Source organism: Acanthisitta chloris, unplaced genomic scaffold, assembly GCF_000695815.1.
Source record: "Acanthisitta chloris isolate BGI_N310 unplaced genomic scaffold, ASM69581v1 scaffold17970, whole genome shotgun sequence".
NCBI lineage: Eukaryota > Metazoa > Chordata > Aves > Passeriformes > Acanthisittidae > Acanthisitta > Acanthisitta chloris.
In genome coordinates, this window is record NW_008651282.1 from 796 (window position 1) to 28,598 (window position 27,803).

The 27,803-nt window shown below is 53.2% G+C and overlaps 1 protein-coding gene across 1 annotated transcript; it reads right to left on the reverse strand.

Annotated features, from left to right (window-relative positions):
• Positions 1–6,168: 6,168 nt before the first annotated feature.
• LOC103800266 (CSC1-like protein 2) lies at positions 6,169–23,010 on the reverse strand. Its single transcript, XM_009072642.1, has 23 exons — positions 22,828–23,010; positions 22,114–22,193; positions 20,259–20,297; positions 16,638–16,728; positions 15,827–15,864; positions 14,912–15,054; positions 14,589–14,640; positions 14,196–14,304; positions 13,659–13,729; positions 12,763–12,843; positions 12,505–12,628; positions 12,279–12,412; positions 11,996–12,133; positions 11,567–11,720; positions 11,191–11,297; positions 10,342–10,428; positions 8,830–8,895; positions 8,528–8,690; positions 8,258–8,363; positions 7,955–8,122; positions 7,699–7,814; positions 7,390–7,470; positions 6,169–6,333 (listed from the first exon to the last, which is right to left on the reverse strand). Exons 1-23 carry the CDS (start codon positions 23,008–23,010, stop codon positions 6,169–6,171), a joined length of 2,496 nt encoding a protein of 831 aa, XP_009070890.1.
• Between the last annotated feature and the right edge of the window lie 4,793 nt (positions 23,011–27,803).

The window sequence follows — 27,803 nt, forward strand, 5'->3', positions numbered from 1 at the left end:
TTCTCTAGTCCCAGCTGCTGCCCAGAGCCCAGAGGGGCTGTGGGAGGAGAAAACCCAAGCGTAGCCATCCTCACTGCCTCCATCTCCCACCTCACCACCTCCCCAGCACTCACACACAAGGGCTGGGGAATTTCCCTGACCTGCAACCCCTGACAGGCTCCCTGCACACTCTCCCACCCTACCTACCGGCGCTGGACATGGCTGCAGACATGGGGAGCTCCGTGCAGACACAGGCACCGTATGAGTTATTCTTAGCTCTGTGGCTCAAAATACTCAGGAAGGTTGTGCTCAGCAGCAGACGGAGGTCACGCAAGCGCAGAGTGAGGAAAAGTATTTCAACCCCCAGAATGGGGGAGGAACCATGTGGGGCCTTAAGCAATGGGGTCAGTTGCTGACACCTCCCCAAGCTGATGCTGATGGACACTGCAGGTCCTCCACAGAGAAGGAAGAGGTGTGCTGAGACAAGCCAAACCCCCAGGGTAGTTTTCCACAGCAGGTGACATCCAGCCACAATATGATGCTTTCCAATGTTGGAGACACCTCTGCGACCTCCCAGATGGGAGCAGAAAGATACACTGGTGCCTCCAGGGTCCCTGATACCTCATGCACCCTAGTGCACACTGCAAGGCTCCTAGGCAACATCACTGCTGAAGTGCAACCAAAAATCTCTGCAGACTACTGGTGTGCCAGCTGCTTATGCAGATTGAAGGAAGTGGGGAGCTCCCTTCCTCAAAACCAGCCAGGCCGAGCCCTGACATGGTATCCTGCTGCATACTTAGCTTGGGGCAAGGAGCCACAGCTGCCCATAGGGTCTCACACTGCTCAAGCAGCTCTCAGGCCCTTCCCAGCCCTCCGGATGACAAAGATCCTCCTTTCCCAGAAGCTTCCCTTTATGTTCCCCCATCCCTTTAACGAGATGCGGCGTTGGCTTTGGGGTTAGCAGCACATCCCAGGTGGCTGCGGTACCCAGTTTACTCGCCACCCAGACTGGGAAGCCTCCGGGTCTCTGCCGATGCATTATCTAATGCAAAAATCCCCGTGGACAGAAGGGATGGAAGGATGGAGAAGCTTAGAGAACAGAGGAAGCAGCTGGAGGAGGGCACGCCCGGCGGTCCTCTCCCCCCGTCCCGTGCTTAACCCCGTGCTGGGGGTCGGATAAGGGTGAGGATGGGGATGGGGGAGATGGACTTACGGAAACTGCTGCCGCCAGCGCCCTGCTCTCTTCGGCCCAGCCCAGCCCAGCCCAGCCCGGCTCGGCACGGCCCCGCAGAAGGTGGAGTTTCAGCGATCAGGATGTGCGAACAAAGGCGAGAGAGGGAATTAAAGGAGCAGTGACAGCTCACAGACGGCGGGAGAGGATTTGTCGGGGCTGCTGGTGCGGTTCTGTCTGCTGTCAGCCTCTCCCCGCTCCCACGGGAACGGGAGGGTATCGCCGGGTTGGGCGCGCTCCTTCCAGCATTGTCCTGAGCAAAGGGTTCGGTGCACATGGACACCGGGGCTGGAAGAAGCAGCAACTTTCTCTTGGAAATAGGTTTGGGGGTAAAATGGCAGTACCCTACACTGCTGGCAACCCAGCTTAGCACGGTGAAGCTCTACACTGCATCTTGTCTTGGGCTTGTTGACCTTCTGGTGCCAGGGCTGAGTACAGGTGGTCCCAACAGATGTCACACACTGTGGGGTCCCTTCTCCTTCCCTCAGGCTGTGCCTGCAGTGCATCAATCCTGCCAGTCCAGGCAGTCAGGGTCAACAACCCGGCCACCAGCTGCCCTGGCCTCCCTATATGTCCCAGCAGTCACGGCTGGCACTCGCCCCACCAGCTGCCCCTCGCTGCTGGGTGCCAGCAGTGCCTTCCCCGGGCAGGTCCCACTGCCCTGGGGGTTCCCGCAGCAGGGCTGCCCCTGCGTGCCCTCTGTGACTCACGGCCCAGCTATGCTGGGTGGTGCCCACCACCTGCAGGCACGGCCACAGCACGGCTTGGCATGGCACTGCATAGCCCTGTGTACTGCAACAAGGCTTTGTCAGACGAGACGTGGATGGGCACAGCTTGGCCTGGTGTGGCTCAGCACAGCATGGCTTGGTCTGGAATGACCAGCTCAGCTCTGCCCAGTCCCAGGCAAGAAGCTCTGCACTGCCATCCTTCTAGTGTCAGGGCTAAACAGGGCAATCCCAACAAGTGTCACCAACCATAGGGCTCCTTCTCCTCCCCTGGTGGAACTGGGAAAGCTGTGCCAGTACAGCGTCATTGCAGTAGCTGGCACCCAGACTGCAGGAGCCCAGGTTGCACAGGGCACCCGCTTCCTAACACATGCCAGCTTGCCCCAGGGGGTAAATCCTTGCTAAGCGCAGTGCAGGTTGCACATGGGGTCAAGAACTGTGTTCCTTGCTTGAGGGAAGGGCAGTCCGTACATTCAAAAACAGCTGTACCATGGTCCTACTGCTACACCCACAAGGGATCACTCCTGTCCCCTCCTAACCTAGGAGAGCCTGTCACAGGCAGCTTGTTCTGCTGTGGTCACCACACTAAGCTGCAGGCATCAGTGCACTTTCAGACAAGGAACAAGAGGCCTGTAATGCCAGGGCTTGTTCCTACTTTGGGCTTGTGCCTCAATGGTTCTGTCAGATTTTTCTCTGGCCTTGACCACCACTGACCACCCTGCCTGCTCAGATCCACACAGGGCTGTGCCTTGTCCTTGTCATGACCCGATTCATCTCCTGCCTTATTACCCCTCAGTGGCCTCCTAAATCTGGTTTCACAGCTGTCTCTCCAGGGCCTAGAGACAGCTCCTACATAATCCTGTCACACAAGCTGTCCCTTGTCCTGCTCACTATGCTAGGGAACAGTTTCCGTAAAACACCTGCACAAATGCCCGTGCGATTTTCTTGTTTCCTTCCTTCCAGCTTCGCTTTGCATCCATGGCTGCAGGGACTTGGCAGCAGTCATGGTTCTTTCAGTCTTCTGTTCTTTTTGTTCCCAGGCATGGCCTCTTCCCAGTTCTTTGGCTGTGGGCTGTCAGGGGAAGGAGAGTTTTTGTCCCCTGCTGATGCTGCTCTGCTGGCACATGAAGTCACAAGGCCTGAACACAGCGAGGTGGGAACAGAGCTGGGGTCACCCATTCGTCTCTTAGCAGCCTGCCCCAGGCCTCGCCTCTCCATTGTGCTGTCCTCGCAGCAACGGCCACTGTACACAACTCTGTACACAATGTAACGAGCATGCAGCAGCCGCCTGGGAAGCACGGCTGATCCAGCCTGCACAGAGAGCAGCAGGGAGCTTCCTGGGGGCTGGCTGCTCCCTGCCTGCCCCAGCACTCAGGGGATGGCTGGACTACAAACAGCATCACATGTCAGGAAAGTGCTCCCAGCCAAGCTGTGCTCCAGCACTTCTCACCCTTTCCCAAAGGCTTTAGCTGTCCATCCAAACCATGTGTCCAGGTTTCTGAATGGATATGGCAGGAGTCGCCAAATAACATGGTATTGGGGCTGCAAAGGTGGGCTGACATCTGCCTTCAAGACTACCAGCAAAACTCTCCTACCACACCATTCCAAATCATCTTCCCATCCCAGTCTGAGTGCATGCAGCTCCTCATCTACCTGCTCTCAGCAGAAAAGCCTCTTCTGATACCTCTGCAAACGAGAAGGAAAGCCCACTTACGTGGGGAGCACCTGTGAGCCATGGCTGGGCTCCTGGGGGCAGGGCAGGGCTTGTGCTGACATACAACCTCCCACTCCTCCCTTTTGCACCATGCATGCTCCTGCAGCCTCCTCTCCTCCCAGGTCCCAGCCCCCAACCCACTCCAGAAAGAAACGACTGCAAGAATAATAGCTCCTTTTTTTCCTTTTTTTTTTCTTTTATACACAAATATATACAGGTTATTATACACATCTCTACACAGACAGTGCCACTCAGAACACACAGCTCTCCATGGGCAGAGCCCGACAGCCACCGAGGCAGCCCTGGGCCACGGCCGTACCTAGAGACCGGAGCATCCCAGCCTGCCTGCTGGACCAGGGGTAAGGGCAGTAGGTGGGTGCAAGAACAGGGAAGCAGGATCAACAGTCCCCCTGCCCAAGCCTGAGAGCTCTCAGCTCACAGGCTCATTTCATTCCCAGCTGGTACATGGAGGGCATGGGTGACTCTCACCATGTCCCTTCACGCCCACATGTGCTCCAGCCCCAGCTGAGCCCTGGGAACAGGGGTCGCCTGCCCTCACCATGCACTAAAGATCCACATCTCTTCCCCTTTGTCCCCCTTTCCTCCAGGTCTGGGATTTCTCTAGAGGAAGTGTACAGGAAAGTCAACTATGTCCTCCCTGCAGCAGCCCCTTGCCTGTTCTTTGTATGCCTGGCTTCCCTCCTCTAGTGGGGGACAAGGGGGAGAAAAGCCATGGGACGTGACCCCTCTTCCCGGCAGTAGAGGTGGGCAGGGCTGACACTTCACTTGTTCAGGTCTATTAAAGTGCTTGGAGCTCCAGGGCCAGCATGGGTGATTGAAAACATACATGACTGTCACCTCCTTTCACCCAGCCCAGTCAGGCCCTGGAGGGCACGGCCCCACTGAGCCAGTGCAGCACCCACAGATGACAGGCAAAGGGAGGGTGATAGTGTCTGCAATGAGCACCAAACAGGATGGTGGCAGGGTTTGAGGGAAATAAATATAGCTAAATAGCAGGGGGATTTATAATTTTCCTTTACATTTTACACAAGGGGAGGGGGGAAGCAATTGAGAGCAACTGATCCCGACCAGAAACCTCCTCACAGAGCCTGTATTAGTCCGTCTTTCCTGCAGATGCCAGGGGCTCCAGTCCACCTCTCCCATCCATCCTGTTCCCTGCCTACCACTGGGACACAGCTATCACCAGGGAGAGGGCAAGAGTGGAGGCAGGAGAGGAACAGCACCCCTTTCCCAGGCTGGGTGATGGCAGGGGAGCCTACACCAGTCAGGGCAGGTGAAGAAAGTCAGCGTAGTCCCACGAGGCTTTTGTGCTCCTGAAGATGGTGGTCTTGGTTGGAGAGGGCTCCCAGGGGCTGCTCTCCCAGGGCTCCCTCCCTCTCTGACCACCTCAGCTGGGGGGAAGCCCCTGCAGCAGCTCAGGGAAGGCAGCCCATGAGGCTCTGTTGCAACCAGGCAGCACTGATCCCACAGGGTGCTGAGGGCCTGCAGTCCAGGACCCTTTCTCCCCTCTCCCTAGCACCCAGGAGACCCCCCAGTACAGACCCTCACCCCCAAGTCTGACCCTGTTGTGCAGACACAGGGCAGCAAAGGAGGGCTGCAGTACCACATGGGGGTCAGGTTGATTTGTTTGAAAGGGGAGTAAAATGTGCAAAAAATATGCCACTTAAAATGATGCTGCAGTCCCCTGTCTGTGCCCCTGGGGGAGGAGAGCACAGGACCTGGGGGAGAGACTGCCTGCGCCTCCTCCTGCCCATGAGAAATGCCCTTAGCACCCCTCACCCTGCGAGAGGTTGCCTAGTTCACACCAACTGCATATGCCCCTTCCCTAGAGTGATGCCACACTGAGCCATAGGCTGTCACCATCACCATCCCCATGGTGAGGGTGCAGTGCAGTCTGTCATCACCCCTGTGCCTAGACCAGCTCCTGGCATGCCACACCAAGTGGATGCTGCAAGGGCTTGGGAAAGGGCACACGCAGGCACAGGGAGAAGGTGCAACAAAAGCCACCCCCCTCCCTAAGTGGGGCTTCCGATACACTGACTAAAGCTTTTCATTTATCACCTTCTTGTAAATCTAATACATTATTAGTGTTTCTCGCCAGGAGGACAGGGGACACAGGGGTCTGCTGAGAAGAACCCAAATGCTCCCCTTATGCCCCTTACCAGGGAGCACTCAACCTTCCTCCTCCCTGCAGGTCCAGGGCAGCACCGTGGCGGGGGTCACAGTCCCCCTGCTCCCCAGCCCCCAGGACTCTGGGGTCTGGGGACGTGCTGAAGAAGGTAGCTAGTAAAGAGCATGCCTGCCGAGCAGCCGGGCTGGCGCGGGGCAGAGGGGCAGGGAGAGCTTGCAGCAGGGCCCCTGCCCTCACTGAAGGCAGCAGCCCTGGGGGCGGGCGGGCAAGGGTGGCAGCCAGCACCCTCGGGTGCCTCTCCCCAGGTCTCCGTGCACACAGCCTGCCCTGCTCCTGGGCCTCCTTCCCCTCCCACCCTTCGAGGTCCCTACTGGTGGATCTCGTTTTCTATCAGGCTGTCCTCACACGACTGGAAATCTGTGTCGTTCATGCCATCTGCATTAATGAGCTCCTCGTCCTGCGATCCCTGCTCCTCCGACTCCGTTGCTTCGCCCTCCGGCGAGGAGTCCTGCAGCACTTGGGCGATGTACTTCTGCCGAGGCCAGACATAAGACAGGCAAGGGGTGGGGAGAGAGCAGAAACACACGTGAGTCTGGGGAGCATCTCCTGGCAGCACAGCACAACACGCCAAGCACCATGCATGAGGCTGAGCGTGGGGATACGCTGGGAGGATGAGGAAGGGTCCAGACTCCATGGGATGTGTTAAAGGAGGTAAGAGTGGGGCTGGCTTGGCCCTGCAACACTGGATGTTTCAAACCCCAGCATTCTGGGACAGGGAGCCTGGGCTGGGAGACAATGGGACTTCTCAGCTCTTTGGAGCCCACATGGACTGGAAGACTGTGCTCCCCTTTTTGTTAGTAGATGTGTCCCTCCTGAGGCTCTGTCTGCCTCCTATGGGGATTGTCCTTCTGGTGAGATGTTGCTGCCCTTAGGTATATGGAGACTAGGAAGGAGCCTGGATTACATGTGCCCACCACAGCCCTGCTATCCCAAGGAAGCAGAAGGCTCTTTTTCACCCCATCTCTGCATGTACCTTCTGAACAGCTCTGCATAGACCCCAGCTATAAAACCATTGTGGAAGAAAGCAGCTGGAATGAGCCAGCGAGCCAAGCAAAAATTCAGAAAACCAACTCTGGAATCTCAGAGTTGGACAGGGTAGATGAGAGTCCCCAAAGCACTTCCATGGCCTTCAAGGCAATGCCCACGGAGACCCCTTTGCATTGGCACTAGGACCAGCCCGGTGAGTGATAGCCTTTGCTGACGTGCAAGCGTGCAAAGATGTAGAACGAGAAGGGAGACTGACCCGGCTGGATTCACTGTCCCAGCCGAGAGAGAGGCAGAAAGTAAATGCACAGCATCTGAGGAGCAGCGGGAAAGGCGTGTGTGTGTGGGGGTTACACTTCGTCACCCAGAGCAGGTGAGGGGCGCAGCGCCCAACACTTGCCTCCCGCCCTCACTGAGAGACTCCAGGTGCTGACTCAGAAAAGTGAGAAGTGAGGAGTGAGATACTCGGACAGGGAGTTACCTCCCCTCTTCCAAACCCAGGTAAGGAGCGTGCCAGGGCATGGAGGTGGGGACAGTGACTCACAGCTGATTTGGGAGGTGGCAGATTGGTGGCAGGCCTCCCGTTCTGCCTGTTGTCTATGGCGTCCACCTCTGTGTGGTCAATCTGGAGAGGAAAGGAGAAATTAAGAGACTCCTGGGGCAAGAAGCTTGCTGTCCCACCTCAGGAGAACCATACAGGCAGCAGGGACAGCCTTGCGACTGCCCCCTCCATGACGCCAGGGCTGAGAGGCTCTGCTGAAGAGCAGGCTGAGGCCCTTGCAGAGGCCCTGCTGTTTTGAGGCTGAGCTGTGCTCCCAAGGAGAAGGGTCCCACACCCAGCATTCTGCCTCACCTTGTAGTTGTGAGCGCTGAGGTATTTGAAGTGCCCGAAGCAGACGTGACACAGACAGATCACAATGGTGATCACGAGGACCACAAAGGTGAACATGGAAGTGGGGGCCAGGAACCCTGGGGCAAAGGAAAACCGAAGTGGCAGTGTCAGAGGGGTTGTGATCATGCTCCGTGGCTAGGGGCTGCCAGGACCAGAGTCTGGCCAGGGAAGTGGCTCTGTAGGAGGTCAAGGGCTTGCACCCCAGCCCCGTGCTCACCTGCGCGCATGGTGGAGAAGAAGAGAAGCCAAAAGAGGCAGAGGATGGGGGCTGCCACTACCTGATTCACAGCCCCTGAATGAATCTTCTTGTCCAGCTTGGCAGGCAGGTAAGCATAATACAGATTGTATCGGTCCACCAGGTGCTTAAGCAGCATGTACATGAGCCCTGGGAGAAAGGGAAGGATGTCAGCACAGTGGAGAACCAGCCTCTCTCTTAAACTGAGAGGGAATATTTCCCCTACATCAGCCTTCTTGCCTCCCCTCAGCCTCTGACACAGGGAGGCAGAGGACAATCACTTACCAAAAGGGACGATGATGGGGCAGGTGATACTGTATGTCATGACCACAGTGAAGACGCACATCATCCAGGCGTAAGCAGCCCCAAACTGGAACTCGTAGGCTTGGTGCTGCAAGAGGGAATGGAGACCCATCAGTAGGACCCTGGGAGCTGAGCGGGTGTGTGTACACCCAGCTCTACACACAGCATTAGGTGAGCCCCTTTGGAGTCCCATCGCAGCACTCTCATCCCTGTGTGCAGGCCACATCCCATCCCCTCAGCCCCATTACATACTCGTTTGACGTTCCTCCGCTCGGCCGCCGAGCGGGCCAGGCAGAGGCGTATCATGTACATGAGCAAACCGGGGATGCGCAGCAGGTCCATGGCATTCCCGATGAAGGCGGAGGCGATGACGTAGTTGACGAAGAAAGCTCCGTTGTCTGGCAGGAACACACACCTGGGGAGATGCAGCAAAAGTAGGCTGCAGGACATGCTCCCTACTCACTAGGCAGCACCTGGGAGCCCCCAGTAGCTTTGGACACCAACAAGAACCACTCCTCGCTACAAAGGAAGTCTTTCTGTTCAACCCCACTTACTCAAATCGTACGGCGGCTTCGGCAAGGAACTTTTTGTCAAACAACCAGCGAAAAAATACATCCAAGCTGTAGGGGAGAAGGGCAAGAGAAAAGAGGAGCCATCAGAGCCAGCGATAGACAGACATGCACATGGCAACTATGTGGAATCTGCTGTAGAAGGACCGAAAGCTCTGACCATAGACTGTTTTGTTCCCTCTTGGGATGTGTCACCAGCAATTATGTAAATGAGACATTGGAAAAAACCCAAAACAAAACTGCAGAGCTCAAAAAGGTGTGCAAAGCTTCCCACTCATGCATGTTCTTATCCGTTTGCCCTGATCCTATCAGTATTTCCCTCTCTCCTCTGTTTTGACACAACATTCATGCAAGGAACAGGTGACTGACTCTACAGTAGAATCTGGTTAGGTACAAGGTACCCTCCAATAAGAGATTTAAAAAAATCCCTTAGGAGAAACAAATCCCATTTTCCTCAATTCTGAATTTTTTATACAAAATCATCCATTTCCCTGGCACTGGTGGAATAAAGAGCTCCAGAGGCAACAGTAGGGGGACTGACTCCTCAGAAGAAAGTGCAATCTGGTTAATGGCCCAAATGCAAACCTTTCTAGAGCATTCGCCTGCCCAAGCAGTAAGGTTACATGCAACAAGGCATTTTCAATCTGTCTTGGAAACACTGCTGTAGTCACGCACTGGGATGGAGGACTATTCTTGTGCCTCTGTCAGAGGGTCTGTCTATTCTCAGGAGCTGCCTGACATCACCACTGAGGGGCTATATCCCAAATCCTGACTTTAGGTAGGGTACAGATCATAATATCTGTATTATGAATGGCGTGGGTTGGAAGGCATCTTAAAGGTTCCCCCACCCCACAATGTGTAAGGAACAAACTACCACAGTGAGGGTCCCCCATCCCATGCCCAGTCCCCAGGTTTTTCTTCCCTGCGCTGTTCCCCTGCTTGGGCCCTGTTCAGCACTGGGAGCCCATGCCACCTGCTGGCAGGTGATGCATCCGTGTTTCCCACAGGGCACATCTATAACCTCTGCAGGAAGCTTTACGGCTCACATTCAAACAGTTGGGGACTGCTACACACACACTATCCCACCCAGCCAAGCAGTGCAACCTACTCAAGTTCTGACTCAAATGGGGAATTCACTAGTTTTGGACAAAATTCGGAGTGCACACTGAGCACAGGGGTGGAGAATGCCTGTTTCACTGGCAGACTTCAAGCAGACTGTTCAAATGCATCCCTCAACCATGCCAGCTTTTGCTGCATTATTTGTTAACAGCATGGCACATGTCAGTGTGTCAGCATTGAGTCAGTAAGGTCCTAGAGACCCAACTATGTATGGTCTGGCCTGCACCCAAATCCAAACACCAATTTCCCAAGGGGATGGTGGCCAGGGCACCAGTGCAGTGGGGAAAGGATGTAGTAAAAGAGAACAACCAGGGCTACATCTCAACCCTCCCCATGCTCCAGGTCTCTGCACTTGTCTTCCCTTCCCACCACCCTTACCTGCTCAGGCCCAGCGACGGCAGCAGCAAGACCATGAAGATGAGGAAGGTGTAACACTTGTGCATGGTTGTTCTATTCTCTCCAGACCTGAGGGCAGAGAGGAGAGGCTGTTAACCTTTCACTGCCACCCTGCCAGTTCCAGCTGTGCTCCCATGGCTTTTTCATCAGTAAGCACTTCCCAATGTCTAATCTGAATCCCACTCTGCCCACTACTGGTACATGAATATGTCTCCTTTCTCTCCAGTATGTCAGATGTCTATTGTAAGTCTTATTTCCTTCTCCTTGTGTCACAGGCTTTGCAAACATCCCCCTTGACCTGCAATCCTCAGAGCTGGTGACACCCTCCCCACTAGTCTCTGCAACACAGAGCAGAAAACAAAGCTTACATCGCACATCTGGTGAGGAATGTGCCTCAAAAGCAGCACATTCCTAGTGCTCTGCACTTCAAGTACCTTCCCTATGGCCAGAAGCCAGAGCAGCTAAAGTGATTTTTCCCTTGGAAAAACTATGACCTACACATGGGTACAGGCATACCACCCTCACCTGCTTACCTGAGCCAAGACTTCCCTCACTACTAGCATTTCTCACAGTGACCAGCCCAAACTGTTCCCAGCTTTCTTGTAGACCTCCATCAAGCTCTGCTCAGGCAACCCTTGCTGCACAACAGCAGCTGAGGACTGGCAGAACAGCAGTCCACAGGTGTCGCAGAGGTGTGACATAACACCACGCTTGGAGTGGAAGACGGAAGTTCGAGCAGAGGATCCAGCCAGGAGCTTTACACCAGTGAGAGGTGTCTAGGGACCAGGCAGCTTGCTAGTATGACTAAGAACAGGTGCAGACTGTTCTTACCTGGTCCAGTGCGCTTCAAAGAAGGCAGAGTAGTACACAATGGTGGGCAGAAGAGCAGAGAAGCACCATAGCAGCAGAGTGGGGAAGAACTGGGTGATGATTGGGTTCTGCAACAAGGCGAAGAAGAAATAACGGGTTACACAGTGCAGCACCTCTTGTGCCAGCCACAGGTACAACTGCCTTTGCTGATGCCAAGACCCCAGCCCTGCAGCTGCCATTGCTCCTTGGCCAGGCTCAGCACCTCCCTCATGGTCAGGTTGACAGGACCTGGGAACACTGACAATCTCTCTCCCTACCACCTGCCTTGCAGAGGCTGTTGTGCCTTGGAGGGGGTCCCATATGCCACCCATCCTGCACCCATCTCCAAAGGCCTTACATTGAGGTACTCCACGGGCTTGGTGACATTGAACTTGTCCATAGTGGTGATGATGATAGCAGGGGTGGTGAGGAAGAAGAGAAGGATAAAGAGGACCACATTGATCACGAGACAACGGATCCACCAGATGAAGCCCCGGATGGAGAGGTGTTCCCTGGGAGGGAGAAGGAGGGCATCAGATGGCTGCATAGGAAAGAATAGCAGGTCTGGGGCTTCATGTGCACACCACAGTCCAACCTGTGTGAACAGCACTTGGGGCACCAGCTCAAGGCTTTCCCTCTCCCAGCTGGATCAGACCTCTAGCTCAGCTGGGCTGGGCTTCAGCAAGAACAACTCACACAGTTACCAGAGGAGCAGATGGAGAGGGAGACAGGGAGGGTGCACCCCTTTCCCACTGGCAAGGCCACTGAGCCCCACAGAGTTGCTCACCAGTAGATGTTCTGTGGGTCAGGGGCATAGCTGACGGTCCAGTTGGAGACATGGAGGGACTCACTGCAGGAGGAGGTCCTGGGCTCCCCACGGCATGCACAGCCCTGGCACTTACAGGCGTTGAAATCTTTAAGGATTCTGGAGAAGAGAAAGAGTGAGACGCTGACATAAAGGGCTGGCAAGCACAAGCTGAAGGGATACCTTAGTGCTGGTATTCTTTTGATTTAAGGCAAGGGCTGGGACAAGTCACCTTCTTGGGGAGAGCAGGACCCTTTGCACTCACATGGCTGTGATGGTCTCGTTGTGGAAGGTGACAAAGGCCATCCCCAGAGGCTTTTCATTCACCTTCTCCTTCTCTCGCTTGTAGTCATCTTTGAGCTTCTCCTCCAGCTTGGTATAGTACTCGATGGCCTCCACCTGAACAGTAGGACAGAGGTCAAAGGAGAGATGATCTGAGAACCCAAGCCCCCATGTGCTCCACTTGCCCAATACCTCCAGCTCTCCCTTACCTCCTCGCAGCCCCTGATAACACAGCAGCAGAGGTGGCCACAGGGCTTGGGGTTGATCATGGATGGGGTGTTCTCCTTGCTCTGTAGGTTGGTGAAGTAGATCCGCCCACGCTCAGCTTTCTTCCTGAAACAGGAGAGTGGAAGAGAAGGAAGGAAGGAAAGAAAGAGAGTGGCTCAGAAAAGCTCCTGTGGTACCAGATTTGACGGGGAGCCAGCAGCATTGGCCAATTTTGCCTTCTCTCCCAAACCAGAGGTTACCTCTCTGCATCGAGGAACATCAGCCGGGCTACGTCATAGCAGGGACGGGCCTCCAGGACAGTGCAGTTGGCATAGGCCTCCCTGTGGATGAGAAGCACCAGCTCATCACACACAGGACTAAAGGCTGTACCCCTCAAGCAAACCCCATGCGTCCAGGACTTCTCTCCTGCCCTAAGAGTGTCCTGGTCTGAGTGCCACAATGCACAGCGAGAGTCTGCAGGGGAGTCTGCAGGCTTTGTCCCTTATAGTGGAAGCAGCACATGGGACAAATGCCACATCCTCTGGGCACAAGGAACCTTTCTAGACTTTTACCCTGCGGCAGGAAGGAACCCCTTTGACTCCACACTCCCTCTCTGCCTTCGTGGGCCACAGGGTTTGGGGTTGGAAATGAGGCAGAAGTGTACCCCTGAAGGGTACAAAGTATTTCTCTTCTACCCATGGTGCTTCTAAACACAGCCCTGACAGCATGTTCATTGAGGTTCTGACAGAAGAGGCATTGAATTTTTTTGTTAAAAAGCTATACTTACTACAAGAACTGCACTCAGGGCAGCAGCACAACTTCCCATAGTCACTGCTTGAGCACCTCCTGCCTGCATCTCATCTTTGAACTTGACTACATCTCAGGACATTCCCTGTGCACTGCTTACCACACTGACCCTCTATGGCTCTGCAAGCGATAGCTGGGCATATCCTAAGGCACAAAACCAAGGACACTGCACATTCAGTTAAAAACTTGTGCAGAAAATAAACAGTGAGATGCTCAAAATAAAGGTATTCACCAGTTTTGCCTAGCTCTTTGCATTCAATTTATTATTGCCATTCCAAGTAACACTAGAACTAGCCTGATTAAAATGTCCCTCTTACAGAGCAGTCTCTAGGGACACAGTGAGACTCACTCAAAATGCTTCTTAATCTTCTCTGGCTCAGCATATTTTGAGATCCCATTGATGAAGAGAGTTCGCTTAACCTGGAAGAAAGAAAAAAAGGAGAGGGCAGGTAGATGTGGATGGTGTAAAAGACCAGATTGCAGCAAATCCCCTCCCAAGACCTGAGTCAGCAATGAGAAAGTGCAGCCCCATCACTTCTGGCACCCAGGGCTCCTCCTTTCCTATGCTTCCACTAGCTGTTGGCACCCTCCATCCTGGCATGCTGCAGATTGACAAGGCTAGGGACTTACACTGCAGCTGCCTTAACAGAAACAAGGGTACCCTTAAGAAATGAAGAAGGCAAAAGCAGCTAGAGCAACCCCTAAGAACAGCTTCTTTCCATGTGTTTACCAAGTGCAGGCCTCTCCTGCTTCCCCACAGGCAGGGCTGCTGCTCTGCCTTTCCATGGCTGTGGAAGTGGGGTGCTTACCATTCTCTCCAAGGCTACCTGACTTCACTGTAGGGCATGGAAAAATGCGCCTGGGAGAATGGCCAGATCCTGCTCACCAAGTCATCCTCCTTGTAGCGCATCTTGGAGGTGTGCCGGCGCATGCTGTACACTGTCAGCAGCAGGTACAGGAAGGCAAAGGATGTGTGCAGCCACAGCAGGTTATTCCTGTCACAAGGGAGACCACAAAGGTCAATGCAAGGTTGCCACTATAAGTCTATGTATGGCTGGTCAGGCCCTGAAGGCACTGGGGCCACAAGCAGTGTAATCAGCACAGCACACATATGCCCTATAACTAAATGCCAGGAGCTCAGCCTGGAAATTGGAGCAGGGACAGTAGCTTCACTGCGAGGGCAGAAATGCAACCTTCAAGGAGGTGAGGCAGCAAGTGAGCATTTACCGAATACCCCCTGAGGCCCTCAATTATCCATCCCACCCCTGCCCACACATACCCAGAATTCAGGTTAGCGATAGTTGTCCTCCCAAAGCTGTAGGCGTTGTTTTCTAAGGAGAAAGAGGCAGACACAAGCACGTTCAGTTATACTAAGTGGCACAGAGCACCACTAGGGTGAGCTATGGCAGGAATCTCACCTGGAGAACACCTCAAAACCCAAGCTGCCCAGGACTGACCCTGTGGATGCACTACTCTCAAAGTGGAAGAGCAGTCAGGGTTTCTCTGTGTTAGTCCTGTCCTGCCCTCCACTGCTACCCAATGGTCTGGGACATGGTGTTGAATGCAGCTCCCCCAGACCAGCCAAAGGTTTTGTGTGCTCACCTAGCAGGTCCCCTGAGAAGTTGACAGGTAACACGATGCCCACGGAGAGCACACCCACGGCCACCAGCAGCCCGATGATGTGCCTCTGGAAGGACAGGTAATGCACTGCATCAGCCCCACACTTGTCCCGGATCTCATCATCCCTGCCAGGGAGAGAAAGGCTGTCAGGCAATTTCCGACATTCCCTCAACTGCTGGAGAAAAGCACACCATCACAGCTGCCCTCCTGATTTGACCACACACAGCACTCCTGGTTCTGCCCTACAGAGCTGTGGCTAGGCTCTGGAGTAGGGAGCCCAGTACTCAGCCTGGGCAGAAACTTGCCTGTACAATCCTTACTCAGACCCACTCCCCATGGCCCTGCCCTCTCTCCCCTGGTACAGGCAGCTGGACACACACAAACCCCATCTCACACCCTTCTGGTGGGCCTTGCCTTCCCTGCTAAGATACAGGATGGCTGATGCAATCCCACAGCACTCTGAAACCAAGAAGTACTTGGGAGACTACTCCTGAGCAGCGTAAGGCTGGGGGTGTCTCCCTGCACCCTCCAGCTCTCTCCTCATGGCCATTCCTCAGACAGCAGTGCCTCTAGCAGAAGATCAGGGAGAGAAGCATCTCTGCAGAGCAGCAGACACTGTTTCTGAGATGGGACCAATGCAAGGGAACCCTGGGCTGGGCACTCTCCTCTGTCACAGACTCACTGTGACACCTTATTTTGGCTTTAGGACTCCTTATCTAGTCCCATATCTCTGCTTGTCTTCTCCAGAGGACACATTTTGCTTGTGCTCTTCAGATAGGGGGCTGCAGCAAGGGCAGCAGCTTCATGCAGCTGTGCTGCACTGGGCATCCCAACAACCCCACACTCTCCCTCCTTCTTCCCCATGTGGATCCCTCGTGCAGGTCCTCGGGCACTTACTTTATCCTGAAGATGGCTGTCAGCCAGGAGCAGAAACCCTGTGCAGAAAAGAAGATGGGAGGATTCACATCACTCTGTGTTCCCTTATCCCTACTCCCTCCTTCAAAGGCTCCAGGGACCAGGCTGGTGTCCTTGTTTCGCCCCCCTTGGCTTGGGGGGAACAAACCACGAACACAGTCACAGATGGGCCAAGGTGAAGGAGGTGACAGTGCTACTCCATGGAGCACACCACAGGCTGGACACTGCCATGTGGCTGTCCCTTACCAACTGGTAGCTCTACCTCCCAGGCAACTCATGGGCTCCTAGCTAACATGAAAGCTGTCCACAGCCTAGGGATACCCAAAAAATTCAACATAACAGGTACTTTAGCCATCACTCTGGACAAGAGAAGCTCTGCAGGGAGTGGGAAGGTGGGCTGGGCTAAGCCAGTGCTCCTCAAAGGACACCTAGGGGAGCTTCACTCCCCATTCATCACCCCTCCTGTTATCTGACTGAACTGTGCCTCCCCTTTAGTGAGGAAAACAGCAGTAGAGGTAGACAGCAGTGTGAGGAGGAGTTGGCAAGTATTGTTTGTAATGCTGAGATCATAGGTTAGACAGATCTGTTAAGCCACAGGGATGCACAGCCTATTTATTTAAGCACACATCTAGAAGCTGCATAGTTATGTTTCCTTGAGCTCTACGCCACACTCACACACTACAAGGTGTGAGACTAAAGACCCAGGAATGGGCAAAAAAGCGTTTCTTCTGAAAAGAAGCTGCGAGCTCCTGGCCACTCAAAGGCAAGGCATCTGACTCTAGCTGCTACTCACGTTGTCCCTCTGGTCGAAGTCCACAGAGCTGGAGACGGAGGTGAGGCGCTCGTAGCGGTCATGGTTGTCAGAATGCAGGGCGGAGGCTACGCTAAAATGACAAAGTGGGAGGCGAGGGAGAAAGTTAGAAGATGCGAAGAGGCAGCCTGGCCGGGAACCAAGAGCACCCAGAAGACAAGAGATTAATGCAAGTCAGTTTACCCCAGGTGAGATGGAGAGAGGCAAGATCAGAGAGCAGAGGTAGCAGTAAACAGAGACCCCCTCCTCAAATGGCACCCTGAGCCTGGCAAACTCAATGGGCTTGGCCACAGATACTGCTTGTTCAGGACCATCTGAGAGGTACCCACATCATGTGGCAGCCCCTGTGAGGAGAGCCCAGAGGCTGCCACAGAGGAAAGATGAGGTCTATTTAGCACAGAGCTCAGACAGAGGAGAGGAGTGAGAACTGGAGGGTGTTGCAGTCCTTCCAGCTCTGGCATGACAGGAGAGGCACTGGCAGTGGCTTCTATCCTGGAGGGCCTTACTCGCCTTCAGGAATAGGAAGGATGAGAGTCTGGTGGGCTGCATCCCGCTACACCAGTCTCCCCACCCTTAGTGCTTCTGTGCAGGAGGAAGAATACAGCTGGCTGGAGCTAGGCTCAGCACAACCTGCTCCACAGTCTCAGCTGAGTCTCCTGCCTGGAAATCCCTTGAGCAGGAGCGGGGCAGACAGCTAGAGGTGAATGCCTGCATGCTAAAGGATGGGAAAGCAAAAGGAGTGAATATCCCAAACAGCTTTACTCCAGATGGAGGCAGGGACCTAGATGAAGAACCTGCAGCAGAAGTATCCAAGGCTGACAAGAGTCCCCGCTACAAATGGAGGCAGGGAGCAGCTGACAAAGGAGGCAAGAAAATGGTCCAGAGACCTAAATTAAACAGCACTTGCAAGATGACAACAGCAGGCTGGGACCTCAGAGGTGCAAGAAGAGATATGGCTGGTCTGAAAGCTAGAAACAAAGGAAAATAAACAAATGAAAACATGGTCTCCCTGTAATCAGTACAGGTTCAAGGAGGATAAGATGGACAAGAACACAGAGAAACAGCAGCTGAGAGACAAGTGCTAGAGATGAGGTGGATGACACTATGTGAAGGAGAACAAGCACAGACCCTTGTGAACCTGCTGAAGAAAAGAGGATGGGACATGTGGTTTCCTTCAGAGCAGAGCAGCACCTGCTGAGTCCCTAGCTGGAAGTAACGGGGAGAAGGAAAAGGAGATTAGCTGAAGGTCAGGGGACTACAGCAGTGCAGATTAGACAGCAGCATGCAGCCTTGAGACTGCAAAGCCCAACACCCTGCTCTGCTGGAGGGACAGAACAAGCTTCAGCCCAGCTCTCAGACCTTCAGCCCTTTAAAATTGCAGAGGCCTTGCAGCTGGGCACAGGGAGTGAAGGCGAATTTCTGCGGTGCACAGCCCTGAGGAGAGCCCAGCACAATGCCACAGTGTGCTTTCAGCTTCTTGGTACTGAAAAAGCAGAGGGCAGATCAGAAGCAGCACTGGAGAGAACAGCTGAGTGGAGTGCCGTGCTATGAGATGACCAGGATAACTCAGCTCCATGCAGGGGGGATGCTGAAACAATAATCAGGATGACCTGCAATGCTGAGAAGACAGGCCAAACCTTGCTAAAGATGAGAAGCTGAAGAGGGAGCTCCAACAGTACCCGCATCTATCTGGAGGCTTTTTAAAGCAAAGTACTAACAATGCAAATGAGCGGAAGCAGGATTGCCCTAAATCTCAGGATTAAGGTGGGACCCTGCATGATGCCCCGGGTTTGCTGTAGACCCTGCCAGGGAAGGAGAAGGACAGGGACTGAGGCATGTCTAACCTCAGGTCAAGGAAATCATAGGCTCGGACAGGGGAGGCCAGGCATGCTGTGAAAAGGGCTTGCTGTGGTGCAAGGCAGGAGGTGACTCTGTGGGTGGTAAGCCCCACTGGGCTTTGTGATCACTGCCCTCACACAGACAGGAGTGGGTAGGCTGCCACTGCCTCCCAGTGCGGACTGAGTCATCAATTAAGAGTGTCAATGGCTACTGCAAGCCCTGGCAAGGGGCAGGACAAGGGCACTTGCTGGTTCTCATGCAAAGGGAACACATCAGAGGAGGATGTGCTCACTCCCAAAGAGCAACGTTGTGCACTCAAGGGCTGGGAACACCAGGTGACATATATGTGTTATTAATCCACCACCTGCCACTGCACCCCTGCAGAGAACAGCTGGGATGGGAAGATGCCACCAGCCTTGGAGAAGCACAGCTAGGATAAGGCTTCCTCGCTGAGCTCTGCAAGTTTTTGAAAGCTTCTGGCTACCTACACTGTCCCAACTCAAGCAGTAGGTTTGGGGGTAGTATGTGTGGTGTGTGTGTCAGCAGATTGCTCCAGCAAGCTCAGGTGAAGAACAGGAGCAGGAAAAAGTGGCACCCTGGAGAGAGACAAGTACTTGTGAGGATAACTGAAATGGACCCAAGGAAAAGCCTCAGAGCATGATAGCTCTGCTGCCTCTGCCTTACTCCCCCCCACAAGGTGTTAGCAGTGAAAAGTCATCAGACACACCTGAGGCAGGGCCAACCACTAGTTGAGAACTCAAGCATGAGCAAGGGGTCCCTTCTGTGCCATGTACCACAGCTACTGCCAGCTCTGTTTTCACAACTCCAACTGCTCTGCTCCTTTGAGGTCAACGAGCAGCTATGAAAATAGAAGCATCCCTGTACCCTCTTAAGGCAGTAACAGGCCCCTGCTTTGCAAGCGGTGAGGCTTTGCAAGTGAGAAGTGAGGCTGCAGCTTGCTACCCTGGCCTCAGACACAAATCAGCGTGGCTGGAGCAACCATTGCAGGGTCTGTGCTGCCAGCTGATAGTCTCCTCTGCAGTCTGTACCATCCAGTCAGTCAGCAAGACACACAATGCTCTTTTCTTAGGCATAAAAACAGCAAGAAAGAGATAAGAGCAGGAAGGGAGGGACCCTGGCAGGGCTTAATGGTTAATGCCAGGCCAAGGTGCCAAAGGATGCTCTCAGTAGTGCTGAGGCAAGAGTTTCTTCTGCAAGGGGAGAGATAGGTGCTGCCTTGCTGGGCATGGGGGCAGGTGGAAAGGGCTAAGGGTCGATACTTGTCCTGGTCCCAAAAGCTTCATAGGGTAAAAAGGAAAGACAAAAAAGTCTTGCAACTGCCTCCCAGATCCTCCATGTGCACCCGCCTACTCTTGCTGCTGGGAACAGCACTTGTGGCACACTGGCTCAAGCAATCAGGTTTGTTTTCTTCCATAATAAGGCAGGATAGCTGAACACAGGCAGGTAGATCAGGGTATTTGAGACAGCACCCTCTGCCCTAGCCAGGACTCCTTGGCACTGCTGCCCTCAGGGAGCATTTAAGGGCTACTAGGAGAAAAACCAGGGTGCATTCAGCTGTGGCAGTGTCTGACACAAAGGGGAGAGAAAAAGAAGAGAATTAATCCACTGAGAGGCACAAATCCATGCCCAAACTCCCAGCCACTGAGATTAGTTCAGAAGCAAGACAGAAAACTGCAAGAGAAAAAGAGAAAGAGGAGTGAGCAAGAGAGAGAGAAGAAACGAGACCCTGAAAAAGCAACATACTATTCCCGCTCCTCTCGCTCCGTCTGCCAGCGTCGGCGCCTGGGGGCACAGAAACAGAAAGGGAGAGGTTACAACCATGGGAGTAGGTGTGGGGCCTCCTCTTTCACAGGGAGCTGTGCACCCAACATGGCTCCACATCGTCCCGAAGAAGAGAAACTCGCCAGTGATCACGCTGGAGAAGACCTTCCTTCCAGAGCCCAGCACTGCCTCAAGCCACAACCACCCAGAGCCCCCACTGGCCCAGTGGCAGAGTGCTTTGCTGCCAGCTAAAGGCAAGCTGGAAAGGTGGCCTGACTCCACACCAAGGTCATCGTATGGAGCTCCTGCGGGATGGGGCCAGATAGGAGAGACTGCTGGGGCTGCCTGGCTGCCATCCGAGCTCCCCTTTCCATGCTTCTCCTCCCCACCCTGGCAATCAACACACTTGGATCTCATCCTCTTAAAATGCACATCGCACTCCAGGGATGGCCCAAGTAGCAGGGGCTCCTCCCTGGGAATATGGTCCTATTGATCGACAGCCATGCTGTTCTTCTTCCTGTGCTTACCAGCTCTACCTCTCCAAATAGCTGGCATCCCTCTACCTTTCTGCCTGCAGCCACTGCTCCCACTCCCTTGCAACCAAGGTGCTCAAGCACTGTCTCTGAGAATGTCCAGCCCTCTCTCCCCACTTGAGGCCAGAGCTGTGCAGCCCTTGTGGCTGTCAGCCAGCACCTGGGTCCAGCTTGCTTAAACCTGAGGAGCTGGTGCCCTCTCCTCAGTGAAATCTCATACAGCTATTCCTTTCTCCTTATTTTCCCTCACTGCCCCTGCATGGCTGATTTCCCCAGCCAGGTCAGGAAAGAAAGGACAGAGGAGCCATAGGGACACAGCTGCTTATCTAACCCTATCCAGGACCACTTCTCTAAACCAGCAAAGTTCCTGGTTCAGTGCCGGAAGAAATAAAACTCTTACTCTTTCCACTGCCGTGCAAGGAGTGCTCAAGAGCAGCTTGATATAATCTGTATCACCAAAGAGGCTAGAGCTCAGCTGCATCTGAGCCTTCAGGCATGACGAGCTCATGGAGCTGATCAAGAGGAAGAAGAACCTACCAGCCTTCAGAAGCCACACTTTGCCTCCAGCAAGTGATGAAGAACCACAGGCACAGCACCCCTCTTCCCTGGAGAAAGGTGGACTACCTGGACAACCCTTCTAGCTTAATCAAGGAAAGTCCCCTGGTTGTGCACTGAAAGAAAATAATCGTCCTTCCTGCTGCTGACAGCAAACACTAGCACAGCATCTCACTCTGCTGTGGAGCTGCCATTCCCAATGGGCCCTGGCTTTTGCTGACAGACACTGTAGCCCACAAATGCATTGGGCAGGAAGGATCCATACCCAGACCGATTCATCAGCACTCGGGATTCAAGCTAAACTTACGTTAGCACAGCAGTACTGCACCTGGAAATGCAGCCCACCACTTTCAAGTGCTCTTAACAAGAACTGCAGCCTGCAGAGCCACAAAGACACCTTCAGAGGCTTAACAAAGCCTGCACTGTAACAGCCCTCACCCTTCCTGCGACCTTTTTCCTCTATCCTTCCTCCATCTGCCCTTCCTCTGTAAAGGCCCCAGCACACCTCTGCCTCTGTAGGGACCATAAGCAACATGGATACAGCAGGGACCACTCCCTGTGTTGGAAAAAGGATGCTGTAACAAAAAAGCCAGTAAGTGGGATTTTCCTGAAGCTCCAGGAATGCAACTGGCGTATTTGCCTCTCCTCCCCAGCTGCTCAGGCATACACAATGGGATTTATCCCTTCTGCCTCACAGCAAAGTAGGGTACCACTCATATCTTGTTTCCCTGTCCCTCTCCCATGCTTACCTGTCAGCATCAGTCACCAGGGCCAGGCGACCATAGTCCCAAGCAACTTTACGCAAAATTGAAAAGACAAACAGCAGTGCCTGTAAAAGAACAAAGGAGAAGCTGTCAGAAAAGGCATCGCCCAACTCTGTCCTTGTCCTCTGCATGCAGAGCTACAGGAACAGGGAGAGTAGGAGACAGACAGAAGTCCTCAGCTAATAGCATTCTGAGACCACAAGACAGCACAAGTTCCCCAGGGCTGTTGTATCAGACTATCTGGATGGCTGTGGGAAGCAGAGGTCCAGGATGAAACACACACCAACCAACGTGGCCCCACAGGATTTCAAGGCCCTCGGATCCCCTGGAAGTGAAATTATGGCTACAGCATCTGTGGTCCTGCAGTTTCTAAAGAGTAACAAGCAAAAGCCTTTGGGTGGGTTAAGCTGTAAGGACTTGGCACCAGAGGTAGGAGATTTGGGATGCAGGACTGACCTAACCTGACCCATGTCCTTAGGGCACCAACACCCTTCCATGGGGCTGAGTATGGTGGTATTTGAGTTAAGTCAATAGTGTCTAAGCCCACAACAGCTAGGGGACAAGATCAGGGCCAGAAAGTCAGCCAGCAGCAAAGTCAGGGATGGCACATGGGGCCCTCAACTCTAACCATCTGACCACAATCCTCCCTTCACAGTTAATCAGGGGAGAAGGTGCTGAAGCAACAGTAGGTATACTTACAAGAAAGCACATAAAATCGAGGGCTAGGACGGTGGGCACTCCGCCAAAGGGCAGTCCCTGCAGCACAGTGCTGCGGATGCGTGCGCTGTAGCAATAGTCCTTAGTGCTGTTGTTGCTGTTGCATGTTGGGGCTTTGCAGGTGGCCCCTGCTGAGCCCAGGGTGGCGATGACGTAGGGAAGCATCTCTACAGCTTCATCGTCTTCCTTGGGGAAAGGAGACAAAGAGCAGGTTAGACACATGCCAGCTGGATGACAATGGAGTCCTGTTAGAGTTAGCAGCCAACCTTACCCGCTAGCTCAGGCTTCTCTGTGCTACCGGATTTTCCTGGGACCAAGTGTCCAGGGACAAGGTCATCTGAGGGAGCCTGCCTGGGGATGCTGGAAGAACCCAGCTGCCTCAGCAGCTGTGGTCCCACCACACGCAGTCCCAGAGCTTCCTTCCTTGTTTGCCTGTCTCATGCCATTTATGTGTACCTCTTTCTCACAGACTATTCTTCTTCCTGAGAACGTGGTGTCTCAGCTCCCCCTCCCAGCAGGGAGAACATTCAGGTACCGGAAAGAGCAAAAGGGTGGGGTGGTGGGGACATGAAGTCACGTCTGGATGATGGAAAGAAACTGCTATGGGACAGTTGCTGCATCATGATCCCACAATTTCCTTTGCCTGGCTGCATAAAGCCATTAGCTTTATTAGGCTGAATCATCACCCTCACTGCGGGTCTCAGTCTCCAGCTCCCAGGGCACTCATCAGGAGTTGGTCACGCCTCCTGCTTGTTTTCATTCCTTCCTCTGACTTGGACACATTTAGATACGACCACACAGGACAGAGAGGACCCTTAGGCTCTAGTATTTAGCTGGTCAAACATTTAATTTGTTTCAGTGCCCTCCCCAAACTGTTACAAGACCCACAGGTCAGCATCACTGCTTGGACATAGGGAGATCCTTCTCCTGTACAGAACAGCTCCATGGGAAACACAGAGAAGACCATGCCAGCAATGGATAAATGCAAATTGAACGTCTAGACGGTCTTGAAAAAGGAAACACAGCAGAAACATGATCATTTTGTGGAATAGGGGAGAGAAAATCTGATATGAGCTGCAGAAGGAACAGTGGTAACTGGACGATCTACCCAGGCTGCTCTTATCCAGCACCCACCAATCACCCCAAATCCTTAACTACTCCATGAACCATGCAGAAAGGCTGGACAGCACAGCATCACTTCTGGGCAACGCTCAGGGGTTCTTGCCCAGAAATGTTATGCTGGTGGGCTGGGCAAAAGAGTTGTCATTCGCACAAAGGATGAGAAAGCTGCCAACACGACTACCCTGTGCTGATTTCAGCCTCTTGTCCCACTTAGCCTTGTCCTTCTAGCTCTGCATTGGATGGTAACATTATCAGAGAGGGTGCAGAACTATTACCTCCAGCTCACGGGTGTATCCTGGCAATCTCCCGCCTGGCTGCAGAGATTTATCAGCATCACAGCACAACACTAGCTGGATAATGACCACAAAACGATTTGCTGCGGTGACCTAGAGAGCTCAGCTTCAAAGTGATCCCTCCCAGCTCAGCTGGTACTGATGCACAACTGCAAACCAGCTGAAGCACAGATGACAAAGGGCAGGCTGAGGAGCAAAAGCCCAGCTGGGTACAGGCACTGATAGGGGTCAGACAAATTGGAAAAGTCACAAAGCAGCCCACTAAGAGGTAATTCACAGGTACAGAGCTGGAGCAGGTCTGCCGAGAGCAAAACAAGGGAGCAGAAAAGCAGGAGAAAAAAGCCAAGCTACGAGATCACATTTGGGAACAAACTGGGAAGCCAGGAAGGATAATTCACCCTGTCTGAATATTAACTGGGACCCAAAGGAAAGTCACACGCTTTGAAGCATGAATGGCTACACCCCTCTGTAAGCGCAGCCTAGATGGACTTATTGAAAAGAGAAATACCTCTCAGTCCTCTTTTGGGAATCTTGTAAACTTTTAGGTTGTAAATAGTATCTTGGAACAAAGAGTTTCAGATGTTGAGTAAAAGACTATGACCCCACTGCAACATCACAGCCTTCAGTTCTCTTTGCATAGCCAGAAAAGCCTTTGCTTTTTCTAGACGTACTAAGCACCCTCTCCCTCCCAGGACATGGGGTGTCTTTCCAGCTCTGATCACTCTCAGCACAAATCCCCAATATATCCTCTCTTCTGACCCTATGGAAAGGTGACCAGAACTGCATACAATATCCTGGGTAGGGAAATGACCTTGACTGCCAGAACAGCATCCTGATGCTCTCAGCATCCCTCCTTACACTACTCCTGGTGTGCCTGAGCATGATTCACTTCTCTGATGGCATCTTTGCGTATTGAGGAAAAGCATCTCTGTAACTGTCCTGCAATCCTGCTGTCCTGAGTAGCCACAGTAAATTAGAAGCCAGCCATATCCCAGAGCAAATCACTCCTTCCAATACACCTGGCTGCATGCTTCTCATCTTCTCACATCACTTCACTTCACATGGTATCACTTTGGTTGCTTCATCTTGACTATTCTGAATGACTCCAGGGTGGCATATTTGGGGCACCTTGCTGCACATTACCTTTTCTGGGTCATTAGTAGTGAAGGACCTCATCCCTCTGCCCGTCACACTGAAATTGCTCATTCACTCCTTGGCTTTGCTCATGGAACCTCAGCCAGTTTTTGATCCAGAACTCTACATCTCCAGTAGACAGTTTTCTAAACAGACTTTTGTGAGAAATTTCAGAGATTTTCTGAACATCCAAGCAAGTTACACAGGTTGGCTGAATACTACCTATTATTTTACCACAGTACTGAAAGACTTGCAACAGATCAGGGAACTGTGATTTTTCTCTGCAGACACCAAACTATTTACCTCATTCCTGCATGTTTTATAGACCCGTTTTCTAGTCATCTTTCTTAAAAGAAATGCTCGCATTGCCCACAACCCTCTCTTAAACATTATTTATACAAACCCATTACATGTGGAAGACAAATTCTACAAGCCTATGGGTAATTTAAGCCACGTTTCACAGAGACAGGTCCCAGAGATATATTTTTTTCCTGAAGCCTAGAGAATGGACTGGAGTTAAACCCTCCTCGCCTCTCCAGTAACCCAGCCAGAATACTCAGTAATGGGAAATACATGGCATATGCCCAAGGCTTACACTGCCTTTTCATCAGCCCAGTCAGGTGATACAGTAAGAGTCAGGACCATCCTTAGGTATGCAACCTTCCACCCAGCTGGTAAGCACAAGGAGACAGAGGTGCTTCAGGTGTGTGGGAAGGCTAGAAAAGCACACAGGAGTATTTGGAGCACTTTGCACCTTCCAGCTCCTCCAGCTGCAGAACATCTAGCATCAGGCTGGAGGTGACCTACTATCACTTTAGGTCAGACCCACCAGGGCTCTTCTGGGGTCAACATCAATTAGGCAACTAAGAAAAATGCTTTGGTAACCAACTAGGCAGCCTTGATTGGCAGTGCCTATCTAGTATCCTTCACCACAGGCCTTTCCCAGGAGCCTTTCAGCTGAGCAGGAGACTGCCTGGTTTTTCCAGGCACAGACCAACCCACTGCCCTGGCGATACCTCTGTCCTTGCATTCGGTTTGCACTCTGGTCTCAGGCGCTTGCTCCAGGGGCACCCTGAGCCCCCACCCTCAGCCAGGCAGGGCACACTGCAATGCATCCAGTGCTGCAAGGTGCAGGGCTGGTCCTGGAAGCAGCCAAGGCTGAGTGCAGTGTTTTAGGCAAAGCTCAGGCAGGGAGGAAAGGCGGCGCTTGCAGCAAGCACAGTCCTGTGGTGCAGCACAGTACTTCCCAATAATAAAAGGAAATCCCCTCCAGCAGCGTGGGATTTCTCTGGCAACAACTGCCCTCATCCCCAAATACACACTCGATGCCCTGCCTCCACCAAAGGCAGAGATAGTTTTGCAAAGCTTTCTATTCAGATCTCACTGCCTGCCTTTAGGGAAGGACCTGCCTATTTCCTTACACCTTACGCTGCCGCCACAGGTAAGGGAGCCCCTGTGACCACACAAACCATGCTGCACCAGGACACGGTTCAAGGTGCCCTTCCTGGTTCCTCCTTCTCCTTAAAGACTGCAGGTCAGGGCAAGCTTGACTCAGCCTGGGCTGAGATGGTAACATCAGCATGAGCTCCTGAGCATTGAGAGTCAAGACACAGGGAGTTGGTGGGAACCAGCTAAAGCTGTCCAAGGCCCTTTCCTGATCATAAGCATGGCTTCCTACCACATCACATGGTGAGACCAAGAAGGCAGTAACGGCAGGACACCAAACCAAGTCCCACGCAAGCCCCAGTTCTCCCCTCCTGTACACTGCACATTTAATGCTGACTTCCTCAGCACAAACAGCAGACACACTTGCCAAAATGCATTTTTGGTTCTTATTCAGCAATATTGAACTTCATCCTCTTCTCAAAGAGGAGCAGGAAGCAGAGAGAGAGAAACGGCAGTTCCCTGCTTCCCCCATTCCCAGAGAAGTGGCAGTTCCCTGCTTCCCCCCATTCCCAGAGAAGCCTGCTTCCTGCCCCGCAACATAGCTCCTACATCCCCTGCAGGACCAGCATGTCCATGCTGTCCTGTGTTTCTACCCACATGTGTCAGGAGCAGAGGCATGTATCCTGCTTCCTAGCTGAAGACCCGGAAGCACATCCCACTAGGCACTGTAGCCCCAGCTCCTGTCTGCTAAGCCCTGTGCAAATGCAGCCCTGGGAACCACTGTTCTCAAGAGCTTGGCTGCCTCTGCAGGGCAGGGCCTCTCCTCCTCCTCACCTTTGTCCTTGGCCTGCAGGTCAGCACAGCTTACTGGGTTTTTCTCTTGGATGAGCACCCACATAGGAGCCAAGAAAGTCTTCACGTTCCCATCTGTCCATTGCAAAGAGAAAGAGGGAAGGTGGCGGAATGAGGCTGGTAAGGCCAGGATTACATGCCCTGGTCCTTCACTGGTGTGACTCGGACTGC